The following is a 20,000-nucleotide window of genomic DNA, read 5'->3' as shown; positions in this document are numbered from 1 at the left end:
AAAAAGTCAAATGGGCGTTACTCTATAGCTTTCTTAGCCTGATACTTGTAGAACATTATAAGATATTCTGAAAACATAACTCAAACACTATATTTTACCTTATAATCGATTTTGAGGTAAATTGTAGTTTACAAGCGGTAAACTTGTAAAATATTCTACAACAAAAATAAAATAAATGGTAAAAAAAAAATATTGCCAAGGATTTATCTCTTGAATATGTAAAGTGTGAATCATTTATAACTAATATAAGATGATTAATTATAAACCAGACTATATTTCCGACCAAAAAATCAACACTACTTTTGTTTCTTTTTTTCTTACACATCCACGTTATTTACATGGTAACGCGTGATGTCATAATATGAAATCAAATATATTAGGCCATTTATCTAATAAAAAAAAAAAAACCTCGTCCGTGTAATTCAAACGAAAATTTCAAGAAATGAACCCGGATTCAAATAATGTGACGTTTAAGACAAAAATCTTTTTTTCTAGTCAGGCACGATAAACCAACAAGAAAGATTATTGGTATATAAGTATTAAATATAACCTCTGACGAAAAATAACCACATCTAATATCTAACTTGGACATAGACCAAACCAATAATAATCGAACTGCAAACAAAAAGTTGTAATAGAGTTGGACTGAATTGAAGAGACGATATATAAAATTCTAGACAGCAGAGAAAAAATATCTTTCGGCAACGAATATACAATATATTTGTCAGCCAAAATATAGAATAAAAATAAAATGACCAACACTCTATTGCTTCTGGTCTGCGTCATCTAGGTCACTGGGAATAAGCTAAAGTAAATTTGTATTACGGCATGCAAAGAGGTGGTCCTATGGACGAATGAATGTAAGCAAATAGAACGAAATTTCACGTAGGCCGAAGTCAGTCAACAAATGTTTCAGTAGTAAAGTCACATCACGCACATATGAACAGGGAATCCTTGTAGCTTTGTTTACTGGATCATATAGTACGCTCGCATAAAAAAAATCTAAATAATTTTATAAAATAATAATAATAATTGTAACAATCTTAATAATAATAATAATAATAATAATAATAATCATAAATAATTTTTACAACAACAACAACAACAATAATAATAATAATAATAATAATAATAACAATAAAAATAATAACAATAAAATAATCTTAATTTTATATGGAGATGGGTAAACATAGCTAACACTGAAAAATAACTTGACTAAATGATAAAACAAGGAAGTAATGAAAATCTAGACCTAAGATAATTCATAATGGTGAAAAATTAACATACGTGATCATATACTGACATGAATATAGAAATTAGAAATAAAGTCTTATCATTTTCTTGAATATAGTACAAAATAATCCATTTGTAATTGAAAATTAGCTTATAAGACTAAATTCAAATAAAAGTTATAAGTTAGTTCCTCAAGCATTTGATAGTTAAACCAACCAATAACTTGTTTCATGTTTGGACATAAAACAATCAAGATGAACCTTTAATTGATACAACCTTTCCAGTCAGCCCCGAACACTGATCTCAAATTTGCGCTCCGTGATATAAAAATAAGGATTCTTGGGTGTAATGTATTTGAAAAATAGCAATGCTTACATAGTAATCATGGTTTTACTTATTATCTAAAGATAAGAGTCGAAAAAGTTTGCTAATAATTTTAGTTTACTTCAATAACTCACATATGATAAAAAATAGACAGCTTTCTCTTTACCAAATAATTTATAATAAACATTTAAGGTAGGTATTACCTAGGTTTTCGAGTGACTTTGAATATGAGCATACAATTTCAAATTGATTTACGAGCATTGCATTGGTCTGCAAGTCAAAGTTTTGGTCGGTATGGTCATTATTTATGGTTAAGTACTAACAAGACTAACGATACACCACCAACGCAGTGTTCGCATAATTTTTATGTTATTTTGTTTTGCCTTGATTATCTCTTCCACTCTCTAAGCAGAACTCATAGGGGCATCACCCATAGTATAGTGAGAGGTTGTTTGGAATCATTCTTTGTAGAGTTGTGACCACATGTTGTTCATGTAATTGTGATCACTATTGTTCATCATTAAGTTAACAGTACAGTATCATAACAATGGCCCCTAAGATGATTAGGAAATCGGTAAGGAGGTTACCGTAAGAGTGAAAAAAGGACTTAACTTGAAGTATAAACGCATTACGCTTGTGAGGACTAAAATAAAAAAATATATATTTTTAAGGGTATTTAGAATTAATTTGAGCAATTGAAAACATCAAGATATACTATATGAGTTGTCTTGATGATCAAAAACATCTATCTTAGTTTAGCATTTGGTTCACACTGACTGGTGAGAGAGAGAGAGAGAGAGAGAGAGAGAGAGAGAGAGAGAGAGAGAGAGAGAGAGATCTGTATCTCTCTCATCATAATGGATAGAATGGAATGGATTTGTCAGATGAAAAACATTCGTAAAAGCGAGAGCAATCACTTTTGAATTAGAAAACAACTTTTACAAAATGTAGTTATAAAAATTAAAGCCTAAAACGATGGCTAATGGTAAATAAAAATAAATAAATTTCATGATACCACTGAGAGAAGATTCAGGCATCTAGATTCTTCTGTAGCTATAAGTATGTTATTGGATCACATTTTAAATAATAATAATAATAATAATAATAATAATAATAATAATAATAATAATAATAAACTCGTGAAATTTGAAAAAAAAAAATTAAAAAGAAAAGCAGCACAGGATAATTGGATCTTGGAAGCCAAAACATTAAGATGTGAGGTTATTTGACGTTCAAAACGCAAAGGCTTGCGGGTTGCTTCATAAACGTTGATGAAGGGCAACGATACAAATTAATTTCATGATAAATTTTCCTGGATGGACGCAATGCTATTACGGAGGACAAACAAGTTAAACCTCTTCCTTAAGACTGTACACTTAATAAAGCTTCCAGAAATCATTTGACAGTTATAAGTTGCCCGCATGTCCTCATATAAACATATTTTTTTTTTCATCATATACCTTTCACCAATTAAAGGGTGCTAAAACTAGAGGGACACACCCAAATGATTTCTCACTAAGTCTCTACGGGTGAAGTTGCAAACTTCACGGCATTTTTCCCATAGCCAGTATGTAGTTATGAACTGGTTCGCATTTACAGCCGATTGGACATGTGAACGATGATCTGTATGTAAAGTTAGTCCTATAAATCGTCAGCATAAAACTATGCCACTCAAAAACAAGCAACGCAATCTTATACTTAATTCACAGGTAAGGTAGGGCGCTGTTTCATTGGTTTCCGTCAGACCTGAGAGGAACTTAAAATTCAGATCATAGACATGACATCACTGGCGACCTCTGTAAATTACCACGACTGATTAATTAATATATGGCGATACCTTAAAGTGGCGAAAGGGTTTGTGTATTGCTATGACCAGCAAAGCTGTACTAATCAGGGCCACCCATACAAAGTTACTCTGTGAGAGCGATCACACTAAAATTTCCCACCATCACCAACATAAATTGACATGTCTGAGGCCTTTATCCTGCAGTGGACTTAGAAACGGCTGCATTTGTTGTTGTTGTTGGATAATTATGTAATTATGCATGTATGTATGTGTGTATATATATGTATATATATATATATATATATATATATATATATATATATATATATATATATATATACATGTGTATATATCTTACATATATATACAAATATATATATATATATATATATATATATATATGTGTGTGTGTGTGTGTGTGTGTATGTATATATACATATATATATAGAGAGAGAGAGAGAGAGAGAGAGAGAGAGAGAGAGAGAGAGAGAGAGAGAGAGAGAGAGAGAGAGAGAGTGGATTCGTTCTTGAATACGCATGCCCGAAGTATACTTGAATCAAAACCAAATCTGAAAATCAAGATTGACAGTCATTGTGAATGACAGCAGAAGTAGGAACACCTCTCTCACTTTTTTTTTCTATTTCGGAAATCAAATTGAAGAGCGAAATCTGCCTCATTAATGAGTTCTAAATGTTAGTGGACGATTGAAGGATGAATCCGCTCTGTTCGCTTTTCGTTTATTTACAGTTTTTGGTTCACGTTTGTTGACTGACGATGTGTTTTTAACTAGACGTAAGCCGCATGCCAATATGTCTTTAATATAACTAACAGAATGCCAATTCACAGACCAGGAAGACAGACAGCTGACAGACCTACACATATACAAATACTCAAACTTGCAAAGAAACAGACAGGAATTAGCAGCATTAGAGAGAGAGAGAGAGAGAGAGAGAGAGAGAGAGAGAGAGAGAGAGAGAGAGAGAGAGAGAGAGAGAGAGAGAGAGAGAGAGTTATTTTGCATCTATGTGACCTATACCCCTTTGCCCCGTGACCTCTCTCAACCTCCACTTAAAGTTAATCTATCTCCTCCAACCACCAACCTCATCCAACTATCCTAAGAGCAGCAAATAACGGAGAGAGCATAAAACCTCCCTCTCACTTCTTTTTCTCTTTCGAGAAATTGTGTGTGAGGCATGAGTTCATTTCACAACCTTAATGCGATAAATGCCTCGTCAAAGTGAATACCAATTGGTTTGAGTTGACTTCTCACAATTTCCCGATTCCACGCCTTCCAAATCGTCTTCTTATTCTTTCGTCGTTTTAGCACCGCTCCCATTTTTAGGTAAATTCTTCTCCTTTAAATTATTGTCAACAAAGATGTTTTTTTCGACTTTACACTCTAGTCTAGATTTATACTGATATAAGATATTTCTACCTTAACGCGCGATTTTAAAATGAATTCAAATTCCATTTTTAACACAATATTCTATGTTCACCTTTTTCTATTTGCCATTTGAAAGGTCGATGAACCTTACATTGTATTACAATAATAACTATCGAGGCTTCATCCATACACTTACATGAACTATATACAAGTACACTTCTAAGTAAGTCTATTGAGAATAATGATGATTTTAATATTTCAGATAACAAGCACTCTTCTACTAACATTAGATCTTATGTACAAGGGTCTTTTCACCTGCTGCCTACGGTGAACTTGGAAAGAAAAATCTATGGTCGACAGCCATAGAGGCTAAGAAGGACTTCGTGCGTGAGCATACATAATACCGCACCGAAATGGAGATGACATCAGATTTCGGAGAAAATTTAGACGTTTATCATGAATTTTCCTACACAGAAATCAATGGGCGATACAGGGATGATGAAGTGGCTAGGGAATTTTCCCTAAGAATGAAAAAATAAGGGATATTTTATATGGGAGAAAATGACTGAAAATATAGATACCATTGTAAAGCGCACCTGAATAATGGCGTTAAACATTAGGGATTAAGAAAATTGGATTAGACCTGACTAATAGGAGAAATTAAATTAGACCTGACGGATAGGAACCAAATGATTCGTAATTGTAAATATTATACTGGGACACAGAAATGTTGAATATGATAACAAGGTGGTTATTGTAGGTTGAAATAGAGAGATTAATTATCAAAGACTTAAAGGATCCTTCCAGAAAAGGGAAAGGCAACTTTTGACAACCTGATGACTAACCAAGCAGAACTATTTGAAGGCGTTTATAAATTTTATGATCCTTCATAAATTTGTTGGTTTATTTGTTACCAATATTATACGTATTCCATCTCAGCTAAAAGGATGACAGGGATGATCTAAGTAATAATGATGATGATGGTAATGATAATGATGATTATGGTGGTGATGAGGAGAGCCATGATTAAGTATTAATGCTATTTCGAAAGTTAAATTCATGAGTCATCATTTCCACTTTTACGCTCAGGGATATTGCTATTAAAATCTATGTCAAAATTATTCCTACAACTACTCATGCTATGAACACTATATAGAAAGGTGCTATATCTATTGCTATAATCTCAACTAACACCTAACGTTATCATATTATTAATAATAATAATAATAATAATAATAATAATAATAATAATAATAATAATAATAATAATAATAATGCAATCTGTGACCATATAGTAAATTTTTGGATTTCAAAAAGTCTACGGATGCTGAGGTCCACTTTTAACTACAGTACAATATTAAAAAATAACACAAAGTTCATCATCTAAGCATTTCATATGGAAGCAAGATGCAATTGGACACTCGCATAAATATTAATTCGTTTCTGGGAAGCGTTCTATTCCAGAATTATTGATGATGATAATAATAATAATAATAATAATAATAATAATAATAATAATAATAATAATAATAATAATAATAATTATAATAATAATCTGCCCTATATTATAAAGAGCAAGTGTCTATATATATATATATATATATATATATATATATATATATATATATATATATATATATAAATATATATATATATATATATATATATATATAAATATATATATATATATATATATATATAAAATATATATATATATATATATATATATATATATATGTATATATATATATATATATATATATATATATATATATATATAAGGTATGTGTCTTCTTCAATTGCTCAAAAAAATGGCTTATTGAGAAAGTCTTTTAAGATTTTCGGTCGATCAATCTATTCTAAAGTTTTAATTCTTCCATTCTACCTGGTTTCGAGTATTGTTCTCTTGTTTGCTCTTTAGCAGCTGATTCTCATCTTAATTTGTTGGGCAGGAATTTACGGTCAATTAAATTTTTTATTCCTGATCTAGATATTAATCTCTGGTGCCATCGTTCAATTAGTTCGTTATGGAAGTTGCATAAGATTTTTCATAATTCTGATCATCCTTTGCATTCAGATATTCTCGGACAATTCCCTCATGTTCGTAATACTAGGTATGCAATTAATTCTAATAGTCAGACCCTCTCCATCATGAGGCTCAAAACTACACAGCATTCTAGAAGTTTTATTCCAGCTGTGACCAAGTTGTGGAATGATCTTCCTAATCTGGTAGCTGAATAATTAGAACTTCAAAAGTTCTAACTTGCAGCAAATGTTTCTATGTTGAATAGGCTGACATAGGTTTTATCATAATTTTTATATGAAATATCTGTTTTGATGTTGTTATTTTTTTAAAATATTTTATTAATTGTTATTTCCCATATCGTTTGGGCTATTTTTCTGTTGGAGCCCTTGGGGTCATATCATTATGCTTTTCCAAATAGGGTTGTAGCTTAGCTAATATATATATATATATATATATATATATATATATATATATATATATATATATATATATATACACATTTCGGTCACGTCCAACGGCATATAACTCCCCGTCCCTCGGGTAGGGGGAAAGGTTGAATCTCTATGTGCGTGACTGTATATCTATCTAAGTATTTATCCTTGTATATCTATCTAAATATTCATCCATCACGGGTCGCGTACACTAGTAGTAATAATAATAACAATAGATATTGTCATTTACTAAATACATTATTATTCTCTCAAATAAAACAATTGCGTTCTATTTCTTGTATATAAATTAAATAACTCCCCCAAGAACAACAAAACAAATTAAAAAGTATCAGAGAGGAAAAATAAACAGTGGCAACCCCAGGCAAATTCCTTCGCCTACAAGAGTATTTTATATAAGACACTCATCTCGGTCGTATAATACTTGATTTAAATTTTGACGCTCTCCATCCATATACTTGTATATTCATTGAACATACTTGCTCAAGAGACTCAGTGTTGACTGACCCAGTCAGTGTGTGTACTCACTCATTACATTAAGTTTTAGAACCTGGCATTTTTTTTTTTTAACTATTTTGTACAAAAGCCTTCGGCCATTGTGTGCCAAGAACCGTCCTACACAGACCCCCTTCCTCGCTTACCCCCATAATATCCTCGGTCTGCAACCCCTCCCACCCCTCACCTCCACTCTCCCAAACGCTGGCTTGGATCTCCTCCTTAACTACGTTTAAAACACAAATTATACATTCAGAAGTGGTTGAAATAATTGAATGGAAATCCATTTCTTAATTTGGTTTTTCTTAAAACCAACAATGTCTCATTATAACTGACAATTAAGGAGTGATGCCTATATGTAACAGTAGGATATCTTAAGACTTTCTTTATAGTTAAGACTTGAATCGTCGTAAAATAGTCATAGGTTTAGTTAATATATTTACTGGGTCATAACTATACCGTAGAGTACAAAATGCAATACTCAAATACGTACACAAATAAACACACACACACACACACACACACATATATATATATATATATATATATATATGTGTGTGTGTGTGTATGTATATGCATATATATATATATATATATATATATATATATATGTATATGCATATATATATATGTATATATATAGATCAATATAAATATATATATATAAATATATATATATATATATATATATAACATAATATACATGTATATAAATATATATATATATATATATATATATATATATATATTTATATATATGTATACATATTTATATATATGTATATATATGCATTTATATATATATATGGTTATATATAACTTAATATAAATAAAATATATATATATATATATATATATATATATATATATATATATATAAATCTATGTGTATATATAGATATATTCGTTTAAATAAAAAATATGTGTATAAGCACATAGTTATTAAATTTCCACTATAAATAATAACTAACAAATCATTTCATCTGAAATTATTTCCTTCATCATCAAGGATGGCAATGGTTGTACTGGCGTTACCCTAATCACGTTGTACCACTAAATCTGTCAACTGAACGTCTATTTGTCACCAGCTTCCTGATTATGAAAAACTTAAAAGCACTCTCTATTGAATAACAGTGATAGTGCTTCGTAGAGCAGAGCAGAGCAGAGCAGAGCAGAGCAGAGCAGAGAGAGAGAGAGAGAGAGAGAGAGAGAGAGAGAGAGAGAGAGAGAGAGAGAGAGAGAGCCTGAAGGCAAACACATTGTGAATAACGTCATCCCCTTCCTATAAGCCACGTGGCACTAGAGACTGAACAACACTTCTACGCGATTTTAAATTCACGCATTACACTATAGAACCCCGACTCCCTTAGCTCGTAAAAATGAAAAAAAAAAAAAAAAAAAAAAAAAACATATTTGATAATACCCCAGATAGGGCAGTGACCTAGGTCATACTGACACCACATGCCAAGAGTAGGTTCTGGTTAACTCAGATAATACCATTCATGAAATGTTGTTTTATTTCGTGTAAGTACAGCATAAACAGTAATCTAGGCAAAAAGGAAGGAAAACAAACATATACTGTAATGAAATTATGAATTAAAGTATTATTTCATTGTACCAAATGAATGTTGACTCTTCTTATTAGAGTTAACGACCAAAAATGTATTGTTGTTCAAACAAGTTACTTATACTTAAATACAACGTCATATTTGAGTTAAAAAGAAGCTGCTTACCCTAGAAGCCGGAAGGGTTTTAGGGGAATGTTTGACTTCCCTCGTTATTCTCTGCAGCTTTTCAAGACAACTCGCATGTAGCAGGTGCTTCCTCTTCATTTTATAAACACATAGATGAATAAATGAAGGAAGATGAAACTAACTTGCTGAAACGATCAAATTGGTGTAATGAAGTATGAAGTCAGCGCAACATGTAATAAATATAACTATAAGATCGATTGTTATATAAGATCTCATAAATTTAACTAATCATATATACAGATAACAAGCAAAGATTACAACATAGTTGAATATAATGATGATGAGTATAAATGCAACAAAAGCACAAACTCATAAAAAAACAGTGATTCATTACATTTGGAAACTTAACAATGTTGACATAAGACAAACATAATTTCCTTTTTAAGTAACTACTGTATGCTTCTGAAAGCGTAGAACTGAAGCCAAGCATCCCTGTGACTTCCTGATTAGTGTAAAATAAAAAATAAAAAAATATCATTTTAGAATCAAACACAAAATTTTGGGAATATGTTCTAAGACCAAATTAAATAATCATAAAAAAAAACTTGTTTTAGACTATTTCCGTAATTTTCAAGTTCATTTTATCAAATGGTAACCATTGAAAATAATTTGAAAGCGACTATAACAATAACAATTATATAAAATACGTTAAAAAGAAATAAAACTGGACGTACTGTACATTTTACAAAGAAAAGCAGGCTTTATATGACCATAGGCTATGGGGTCAAAATCATTTTAATTTCTAAGTGACTGGCTAAAACTAAGCCACATGATTGACATGAAAACAACAAGATAGTAAAAAATGGAAATAAATACGACTGGACAAAAAACACCAATGACTTCTAATAAGCATATTGGGTTAATCAATATTAAAAATTATAGTCGTTATTTTACATTTTCAATTTTTGTCCTTATTTTATTTAAAAAATCAGACAAGGAACCAAATTTATAATGAAAATGGGATTCAACATAAATACTAGCGCAGAGGTAGCATGAACTAATTTCTTGGACGATTTTTTTTTTCTTTTAAATATACCACATTCAGCATTCCAGACTTGGACTTCGTTAATATATTCCTTTAATTTCTTTTACGCTTATTTTATTTTAGCCCCTAGTACTTCATGGATCAATTATAAACGAACGCAAATATTATCCTGACCTCCATAGACTGATGTCCTCTTGACTGTTTTAACCGTTCAGTAGACCCCTTTCTAGTTTCTAACTGAAACCTCTATCTTCCATGCGGTTCAGGATATGTCATTTCCTTACTTTGTCATATTGTGTAACAGGAGCATTTCCTTACTTTTGGCCTTCTCCACATTTCATGTGATACACAAAATATCTTTCGTGTCCTTGCTATACGTTCTCAATCCTTCAAATTTGTTTTCAGTCTTAATCAATTTTGTCTTAAAGCCAGCGAATGGGAAACAAAACGGTATTACATGTTAGTGTTGATGAATCTTATTACCTCCTACCCCATTTCCCATGCAGTACTATGTGCTTCCCTTTGTCTATAAACCTTTGAGATCTTGTCTGAAGCTTAGCAGAACTGACATGATCCCAAATGTGCCTAACTGTACGTCGTGTTCTCTTAGTGTCAAAAATACTCATATGAGTAAATCCTCCGGCGATGTGTGGGATATAATGGAGCTTCTCTGAGGTAAGACTTCACAATAGTTTTGATAATAATCGGTTGTTCACGGAGAGTGAAATAATGGTTTTGATAATTGGTTGACAATGCTCAGTTCTCCTTTGAAAGTAAAATAATAATATTGCTTTGATGATACTCTGTTTCCTTGGGACAGGTAAGAGAATTTTCCTTTATTTCGGTAACAAAATGATTGAGTTGCACTTCTTTTGCGGATCACCGAAGTATTCGAGCGACAACAATTTGGACAGAACGTGTGATGACTTCTTTAATTTGGCCCCTTTATCAATATGGCAACTATAAGCTTAAAATCTTTTCAGAAATTTCTTAAACACCTAACTACAATAATAAAGAATTCTACCTCGCCCTTAGTTCCTTGTATAATACTGAAATTAATTTCCAATCTAAGTTCTTCAAAATTATGTACCTATTTTTTTCTTGTGGCAAGTATATGTTTTTTTTTTTTTTCACGCAAATTACTTCTGATACCACCTCGCAGTACTTGAATGGACAAATGGCGTTTAGTGTTAACTTTGTCTTTCAAAGCATTATTATTCATATATTGTTTTGCGGAGTATGGTCATTAACATCGTTACACAGAGCATCACCCTCAATTTTCTGTATGAGACTTAAAATTGTTGTGTGCGGAACAAAACACACCAATTCCTTGATTCACCGAACATCGGCGTCGATATTCATTTAGCGTTTATATGCTATGGAAGGATAAATATAGTAAGAAACCATAGACCCCAAGAACACTCATATCATTTATTGACAACCTAAAAATATGGAAAGGGCAGATGTATTGCAGGCTGTGGATATACCTCATTTAGTTATATGCTTACCAATATTGTTCAAATAAGCTTTAAATAAATACACAAAAAAATATCATACTAAATAAAGGTATGCGCAAAGAAATGAATCGATATGACTTCACCAGATTACCATTAAAAAAAATAATGAATCTAGCATTTTCTAATACATATTCTGAACAAGTCACTCACGATATAACCCTTCTAACTCACTACCAAGAAGAAGCAGAATCAAACCAAAATAAAAAGAAAAGAAAAAACCTAAAATAAAAAAGAATAAAAAAAAAAACGAAAAATCTGAACTCTAATAACCAGACTTCCTTGAGTAAGTTTTGCTCTCAAAACTTCCAGTCAAACTTCTCTTAGTCTTCATGACTCCTCCTCATCTGAGACTTTTGCCTTCGTAATCTCATTACAAGGAGACTTTGAAGTCAAAAGAGTACTTCGCTTGAATCATACATAAGCAGAGACTATGGTTCCAGGCTCGTGCTTTCCCCGACTCATGAATTACAAGATTCATCCACCGAATTCTTAAGTAGCTACTGTTGCATGATCCCGAATAGCCTTACAACGGTAAGTATGAACTCTCATTACTGTTTTACGAAGAAAATTCCCATGAATGCTGCATTTTGCTTTTATATTATCAGATTGTGGTTTGTTTAACATATTTGACGTTCATCTTGATCTCGCAAAACTTTGCATATTTGTTTTTCAAGATGCTATTTGTGTCACGCAAAACAGTTTTGGATATATCTTTTTTGTCTGTTTGTCATAATACATCACTTGCAATATTACTCAGGTGATCATTTATATGCTATCTATGAAAATATTGAAATAAGACTCTTTCGAACTATACGGTAAAAACTTTATTATAATTAGGTTACATCTAGGATGGTACAAAAATATCTGGGCTCATGTTACTAGTAGGTTATGATCACGTATTGTTTATGGTTGTATCAAACTAGGCCTTTTTATGGCCGCATATATAAGATCTTTGGTGATTACCTAAATAATATTGTGTAGTTAGGAATAAAGAGAAGCGTGCAAAATTTACGATGTTACTTATCATGCCAGAGAAAATTTCTCCTTGCTTTTTATGTACTTGCGCAGATCTTGTCAATATTAATGTTTGTAAGTAGTAGGTTGGCCAAGGCACCAGCCACCCGTTGAAATACTACCGCTAGAGAGTTATGGGGCCCTTTGACTGGCCAGAAAGTACAATTGCATCCCTATTTCTGGTTACGGTTCATTTTCCCTTTGCCCACACACACAATGAATAGTCTGGCATATTCTTTACACATCATCCTTTGCCATCTTACACCTGACAACACTAAGACTACGATATAATTCTTCTTCGCTCAATGGGTTAACTAACACAATGTAATTGGTCGGTAGCAACTTTCCTCTTGGTAAGGATATATATATATATATATATATATATATATATATATATATATATATACAAATATATATATATATATATATATATATATATATATATATATCACCTTTTCCCCTTCAAGGAGGTGTCAGAAGAAATTTCAATATACTCAGATGAGGTTGTTACCCCGCACCGTTTTCTTGACTGAAGCAGACAGATGGTATTTATTTAAAAGGTGGGTGACGTTATAGGGTTATAGATACAGTCAAACTTATTCCTAAAATGTCGTTAGCTAAACCTTGAGCCACTATGCATTGTAGCCACGCTCGTAGGTCTGTGTTACAATGTACTCTGTCAATTGAGATATTACCGCTAGAGTTATTGGTTCCTTCGACTACCCAGACAGTACTAAATTGGATCCTTCTCTTTGGTTACTGCTCATTTCCTTTTGCCTAAACATACAGCGAATAGTCTGGCCTATTCTTTACATATTCTCATCTGTCCTCATATACCTGACAACACTGGGATTCCCAAACAAATATTTCTCGCTCAAGAGGTTAACTACTGCAAAGTAATTGTTCAGTGGCTACTTTCCTCATGGTAAGGGTAAAATAGACTTTTAGGAGAAGGACACTCAAAAATCAAACCATTGTTCTCTAGTCTTGAATAGAGCCATAGCCTCTGTACCATGGTCTTTCACTGTCTTGCGGTTGAGTTTTCTTGATTGAGGGTGCACTCAGCCACACTTCTATTTTATTTCTCTTCCTTTTTTTTTAAAGTTTTTATAGTTTATATATGAAAAATCTAATTTTAATGTTGTTACTGTTCTTAAAATATTTTCTTCCAATGGTTAATAAATTCTCTTGTAGTTTCCTTATTTCCTTTCCTCACTGGGCTGTTTTCTCCATTGTAGCCCTAGGGCTTATAGCATCCTGCTTTTCCAACTAGGGTGTAGCTTAGCAATTAATAATAAAAATAATAATAATAATAATAATAATAATAATAAAAATAATAATAATAATAATAATAATGTGAGTGGGTATTAAAATTAAACAGTTTCCGACACAGCCGGAACGAATTACACGCATAAACACACGCAAGCACGAACGCGCACACACGCACAATCACACACTTATATATATATATATACATATACATATATATATATATATATATATATATATATATATATATATATATATATATATATATATACTGTATATATATACATATATATATATATATATATACTGTATATATATACATATATATATATATATATATATATATATATATATATATATATATATATATATATATATATGGGCATCAGACGTTTTCCCTACCAGGTATGACACCAATGAAAAAAAAAATACGGCACAACTGTCACTGTCATATTAAACTATGGATAATACTCTTCCACATTAAAACGTTTACGATATAAGACTTCTACAGTCAAATCATCAGCAGCGTATCGAACCCCATTCACACAATGAGGCGTTCACCCAAAATCTTGAATTTCTTGCACATAAAAGCACCTATCTTTCCAATGCATCTTTCACATCCTTTATCCACTATATAGTTAGCCATTATTTCCATATGACCTACCCACCTCCAAATACTTGATTCCTCCTTTCAACTATGCCAAGCCTATTTTTCGGCAATTGCGTATGCACTACTATTCACCTTCATTATTTTCCATTGGCAATTATCCTCCAAACAAGAATTCCTTAAACGGGAGTTTCCTAAACAATTCCTTCATACGTTTCCACATTGGTGGGCACTGATAATTTATCTTGCATCCTATATGTTTTTGCATACTATGTTTCTTCTGTTCTTCCTATCTGTGAGTCAACTCTCTTCTCATCAGATTACATCAGATAATTTCACTTCACATTCCTGGTTACTAAAGACCGTACTATTGCTCACAATTTATCTTAATACTCTTATTTCCTTCACTATTTTGTCAACCTCCTAAACTTTTCCTTCGGCTTTTATATTCAAAATATCTTTTTCACCGTCAATTCCGCTTTGACAACCCTATCACACCTCCTTTGAGTCTGATGGTGTTCTCTTTTTTCCTTTAGTGCAACGACGTCTCCCATTTTCTCCTTTCTAATCTTCACTAACACACTGATTTCCTCTTCTACCCAATTACTATACTTATTCCCTACTCTTGATCTCTTATACCAAGGGCACTCCATGCTATCTCCATAACCCTATCATGAAAATGTGAGAACACCTTATTTACTCCATAATTAGCAGGAGGAATGGAGTTATCAGTCTTACCCCAAGTTTTAGCATTGAAAAAAAAAAAAGGAAATGGAATCACACACACACACTATATAAATATATATATATATATATATATATATATATATATATATATATATATATATATATATATATATATAGTAACGGCTGATGATATATATATATATATATATATATATATATATATATATATATATATATATATATATATATATATATATATCATCAGTCGTTACTAGTCCACTGCAGAACAAAGGCCTTAGACGTGTCCTTCGAATTGCTTCTGTTTATCGTCTTTCTACGGCAGTCCACACGTGAACTTTATTAGTTCGTCAACCCATCGACTTCTTTTTCTTCTTTCTTCTCTGCTTTTCTAACAATCTCTACTATATACAAAAACAAGCAAATACACACACACAAACACACACACACACACACACATATATATATATATATATATATATATATATATATATATATATATATATATATATATACTGTATTTATATATATATATGTGTGTGTGTCTGTGCGTATGTGTGTTTGTGTTTACACATATATACACACACCTCACAGGTCGCCAATATGCATCCATCTGTATACACATTCGTTCTTAGACAAAAAAAAAGAGAGAGAGAGAGAGAGAGAGAGAGAGAGAGAGAGAGAGAGAGAGAGAGAGAGAGAGAGAATATATATAAACAAACGTGAAACGCCGTAAAATAACGATATTAAGACCAATAAAAAGAAATTATGTGTCAATTAACGTCCGTTAAGAAAACTGACCTGCGTCTCGCATCCAATAAAACTACGTGGCGGAATGTTTCTTGCCAGTTTCCTTCTCAGAGAAATAGAATTAACAATATAATTTGATCGTAGGAAAAAAATAGCAGAAAAGAAGTGCATGTATAAACAAAACATTCCTCTGACGTCAGTTTGTTATCCATCCACTACAGAAATTGTTACTTCCTATTTCTATGAATTAATAACACGGTTTAAAACAGCTATTTCATAAGACCTAACAAACTAATATTTGAATATTCAAGCAATAAAACGGAATACAACTTTTAACATTAAAAATTCTTAATGAGAGAGAGAGAGAGAGAGAGAGAGAGAGAGAGAGAGAGAGAGAGAGAGAGAGAGAGAGAGAGAGAGAGAGGACGTGTAAGTAGAAACGAAATAAAGTAAATCTGAAGACAGAATCGCTTCATCAGATGCAAATGATTTGATGCTTACCAATTCTGGTTTATCGAGCGGAGCACACACACACAGCGAGAGAGAGAGAGAGAGAGAGAGAGAGAGAGAGAGAGAGAGAGAGAGAGAATGGCAAATATTACGACGTAAGATGCGAAGGAAGCTGAAGATAAATCGAAGAAAACGAAAATGAATGCAAATACCGGAGTGGAAAATCAAAGAAGAATAAGGAATAAAAAATGAAGAATATGCAAAGATGAAGAAAACAATACATAAGAACTTTGGAAATATACAAAGGGAAATTTATAAAACGAATTGCATAAAAAAATATTATGGGAATTACGGACATGATAAAAATATAAAATAAAAGGGAAGTAGAGATGGTGGAGATAAAGAGGGATATGGAATATATAAAACGAAAGTAAGAAACTGAGAAAAAAAACGGTAAAAGAATGACAGACGAGAAAGTTGAATCCGAATATGAGAGCGCCATTCGTTATCGTCTTCCGATTGGAGGAGAATCAATTTCGTCGGAATTTGCAACGAACTGTAATTTCCGTTCAAAAGAAAAACCATCGGGATCAGCAAATCCTTAATGCCGATCAAGGAGGAGGAAGATTCTTCTCTTCTTCCAAGAGATATCCCATTAAGCGAAAACCTCTTACTCCTGCGTCTTCTTCCTCCTCGGTATAGAAGGTGACACCCAACCCCACCCCCAAGAATAAGGGTGGGTACTCGGGTAGGAGCAGCAAGCCCCCCTCACCCCCCCCCCCCCCCAAGGATGCCGAACAGCAGCAGTAACAACAGCTTCTACCTTGGAGTCCCCTATCCTACAGCGACCTGGAGCTTAGAGAGGATGCTCCAAAGCGGAAGCTCCCGGGACGTAACATCTTGGAAAGGAGGACGTGATTCTGGTCCCATGAGAAGGGGGGAAGGAGCTCCAAGAAAACAACGTTATGGAGCTGGAGGAGGAGATTCAATTCGATTGGAGGTGGGGAGTATAGGTTAGGAAGGGGGCGGTGAAATTCCCAGAACGCAACGTCTTGTTAAACAGCACAGATCTCACATCTAATCCTCGGAGATTAAGTAGCATTAAACTATGATAATAACTTTAATCTGAAGCTTTTAGTCGTTATCTTGTTCCATTGCATTTCTGGTCCATAATCTCCTTGAGTGCAACGGCCCAAGATTTAGTCTATAGTGTCCTTATTTCCTCCTTATCTTTCGTGTTACTTCTCCTCAGTTCCAATAAATTACGTTATTTCGATAAAAATAAACATAATTTTCACCGTGATCTCTAAAACGTGTTTAGATCTAATAACAGAGTAAATAAATGTAATAGATACAAATTCTATAGTGTTTTACTTAACAATATCTACCAATGATTTATGTTTTACTTTCCATAAAAAATATTACTTAGAGGAGATCCATATTTCAATACGTTAATGAAGTGATTTATGGACTGAAGGGCAGACACAGAAAGCTGAAAACTTGGAAGAGCACGTGCAAGAAAAATAAGACAGAAAAATAGATATATTTTTACATAATAAAATATTAAAAGATAAAGGAGAGGGAAACTATTCACCCATTTACCAGAATGTCATCTTGAACTCACCGTGACCTTATCGAGGATGAAAGGTGTAAGGTTCGGGTCGAATAACAATGTCTTTGGATCCACGTTGATGGGCGACTGTCTCCTGCCATCGCGGCACATGCCCCAGGCGGGATTGATCACACCCCAGAATCGGGGCCCGGATATCCCGTCGTAAGTCCACCACTGGCTCCAATCGATACCCGGAGGGCTGCTCGATGTGCCACCTATGGGAATAAGGAGAGAAGCTTGTTAGTGCTATTGATAGCTATTGTTGCCATCATTAAGACTATTATTGGTGGACATGATTTATCAAACTATGCTGCTACTGTTATTCATGTACTGTTAGGTAATTATATTGGCATTGCTGATTGCTATTATCTGAATTATTAATGTTATTACAATAATGAATGAGTGGCAACATAAATGTATCATTATTAGAAAGTTATTAATACGAAATACATATGCTATATTTTGCCGTATAAATATTATTATAGTATTGCAGATAATGGTATCTACGTCATTATTTTCAGTCAATGTTACCATAACACCACTGTTGATATAATAAAAAGATGTTAGGTTATCTGCAGATTAAAATGAATAAATATATATATATATATATATATATATATATATATATATATATATATATATATATATATATATATATATATTTACTACAATAATAGTAACACTTACAGTCGAAGCTATTACCAAAGAATCATCTTCCGTTTAAGGGATATTGGTTAGAATACCAATTTTCACATCGATAGTTCACTTGGCACTAACTAATACGAGCGGCAAATAGAAAATTATCATAATGCTGCTGATGAGACTAAATGGTAATTCCTTTAAAAACCTTGTAATATGAAAATAAGAATCCTTATCCTTATAATAATAACTGGGAGAATCAGTAGCTATAATGATCTTGCAATCTATGAAAATAATTGAGCACACAGTGCAAAGTAAAAATCACTTATGAATATTACCGAGAAATCAAGTCATCATAACAGGACAACATTAAAAAATATGTATATCGGTCTAAATTATTGAAAAGTAAAACATGGGGAGCGCGGGAACTGAAAGGAAAAATTACAAGAGAAAAGTAAGCAAACAAATCCATAAATCAAGAACAGCTTAAATCACATACAGCCATAATGAATACATCTGCTTATCTAAGGTACATTAGCAAACAATCACAAGCAGAGCAATAATAATAATAAATAAAATAGAATTACAAATGGTATTAATATGTGTATGGTCAAAAAGTCATGTATAATTAATGTTCATGGAAAACACCTCTGATTGTACAGAACTAATGAAGAACAAATATAACGTAAAATGTCAGCAATATGGATCTAGAAAGTAAAGAATTACGTTCAAGCAATACACAATAATTGCAGCCGAGTCCTAATGGCTATCATTATTTTGAATACAAATTATGGTATATGTGATTTTTCTTAACTATTTCTATATGCAATTGATGACAATTATAAAACCAAGTGCACGTGATCAAGGGTGAAACTAAGACATTTCTTTAAACGAATGAGTTAAAAAAAATTGAGGTTACAGAAAAGGTAAAAAATAGAAAAAAATAAAACAAAACATATTACAAATAATAAATAGAATTAAACAGAAATCCTCGAATAAG

At 32.2% G+C, this 20,000-nt stretch overlaps 1 protein-coding gene across 1 annotated transcript in view; it reads right to left on the bottom strand.

The window, feature by feature from the left end:
- The window catches only part of LOC137626312 (carbonic anhydrase-related protein 10-like), a 745,117-nt gene that overhangs the window by 233,799 nt on the left and 491,318 nt on the right, over positions 1 to 20,000 (bottom strand). The window contains exon 3 of the mRNA XM_068357383.1: positions 18,374 to 18,576. Within this exon, the coding sequence (XP_068213484.1) occupies positions 18,374 to 18,576 (203 nt within the window). The remainder of the gene's footprint in view (positions 1 to 18,373; positions 18,577 to 20,000) is intronic.

This window comes from Palaemon carinicauda, chromosome 33 (genome assembly GCF_036898095.1).
Source record: "Palaemon carinicauda isolate YSFRI2023 chromosome 33, ASM3689809v2, whole genome shotgun sequence".
Lineage (NCBI taxonomy): Eukaryota > Metazoa > Arthropoda > Malacostraca > Decapoda > Palaemonidae > Palaemon > Palaemon carinicauda.
The sequence above is the reverse complement of the archived record's forward strand: the minus strand, read 5'-3'. Positions and strand labels throughout refer to the sequence as shown.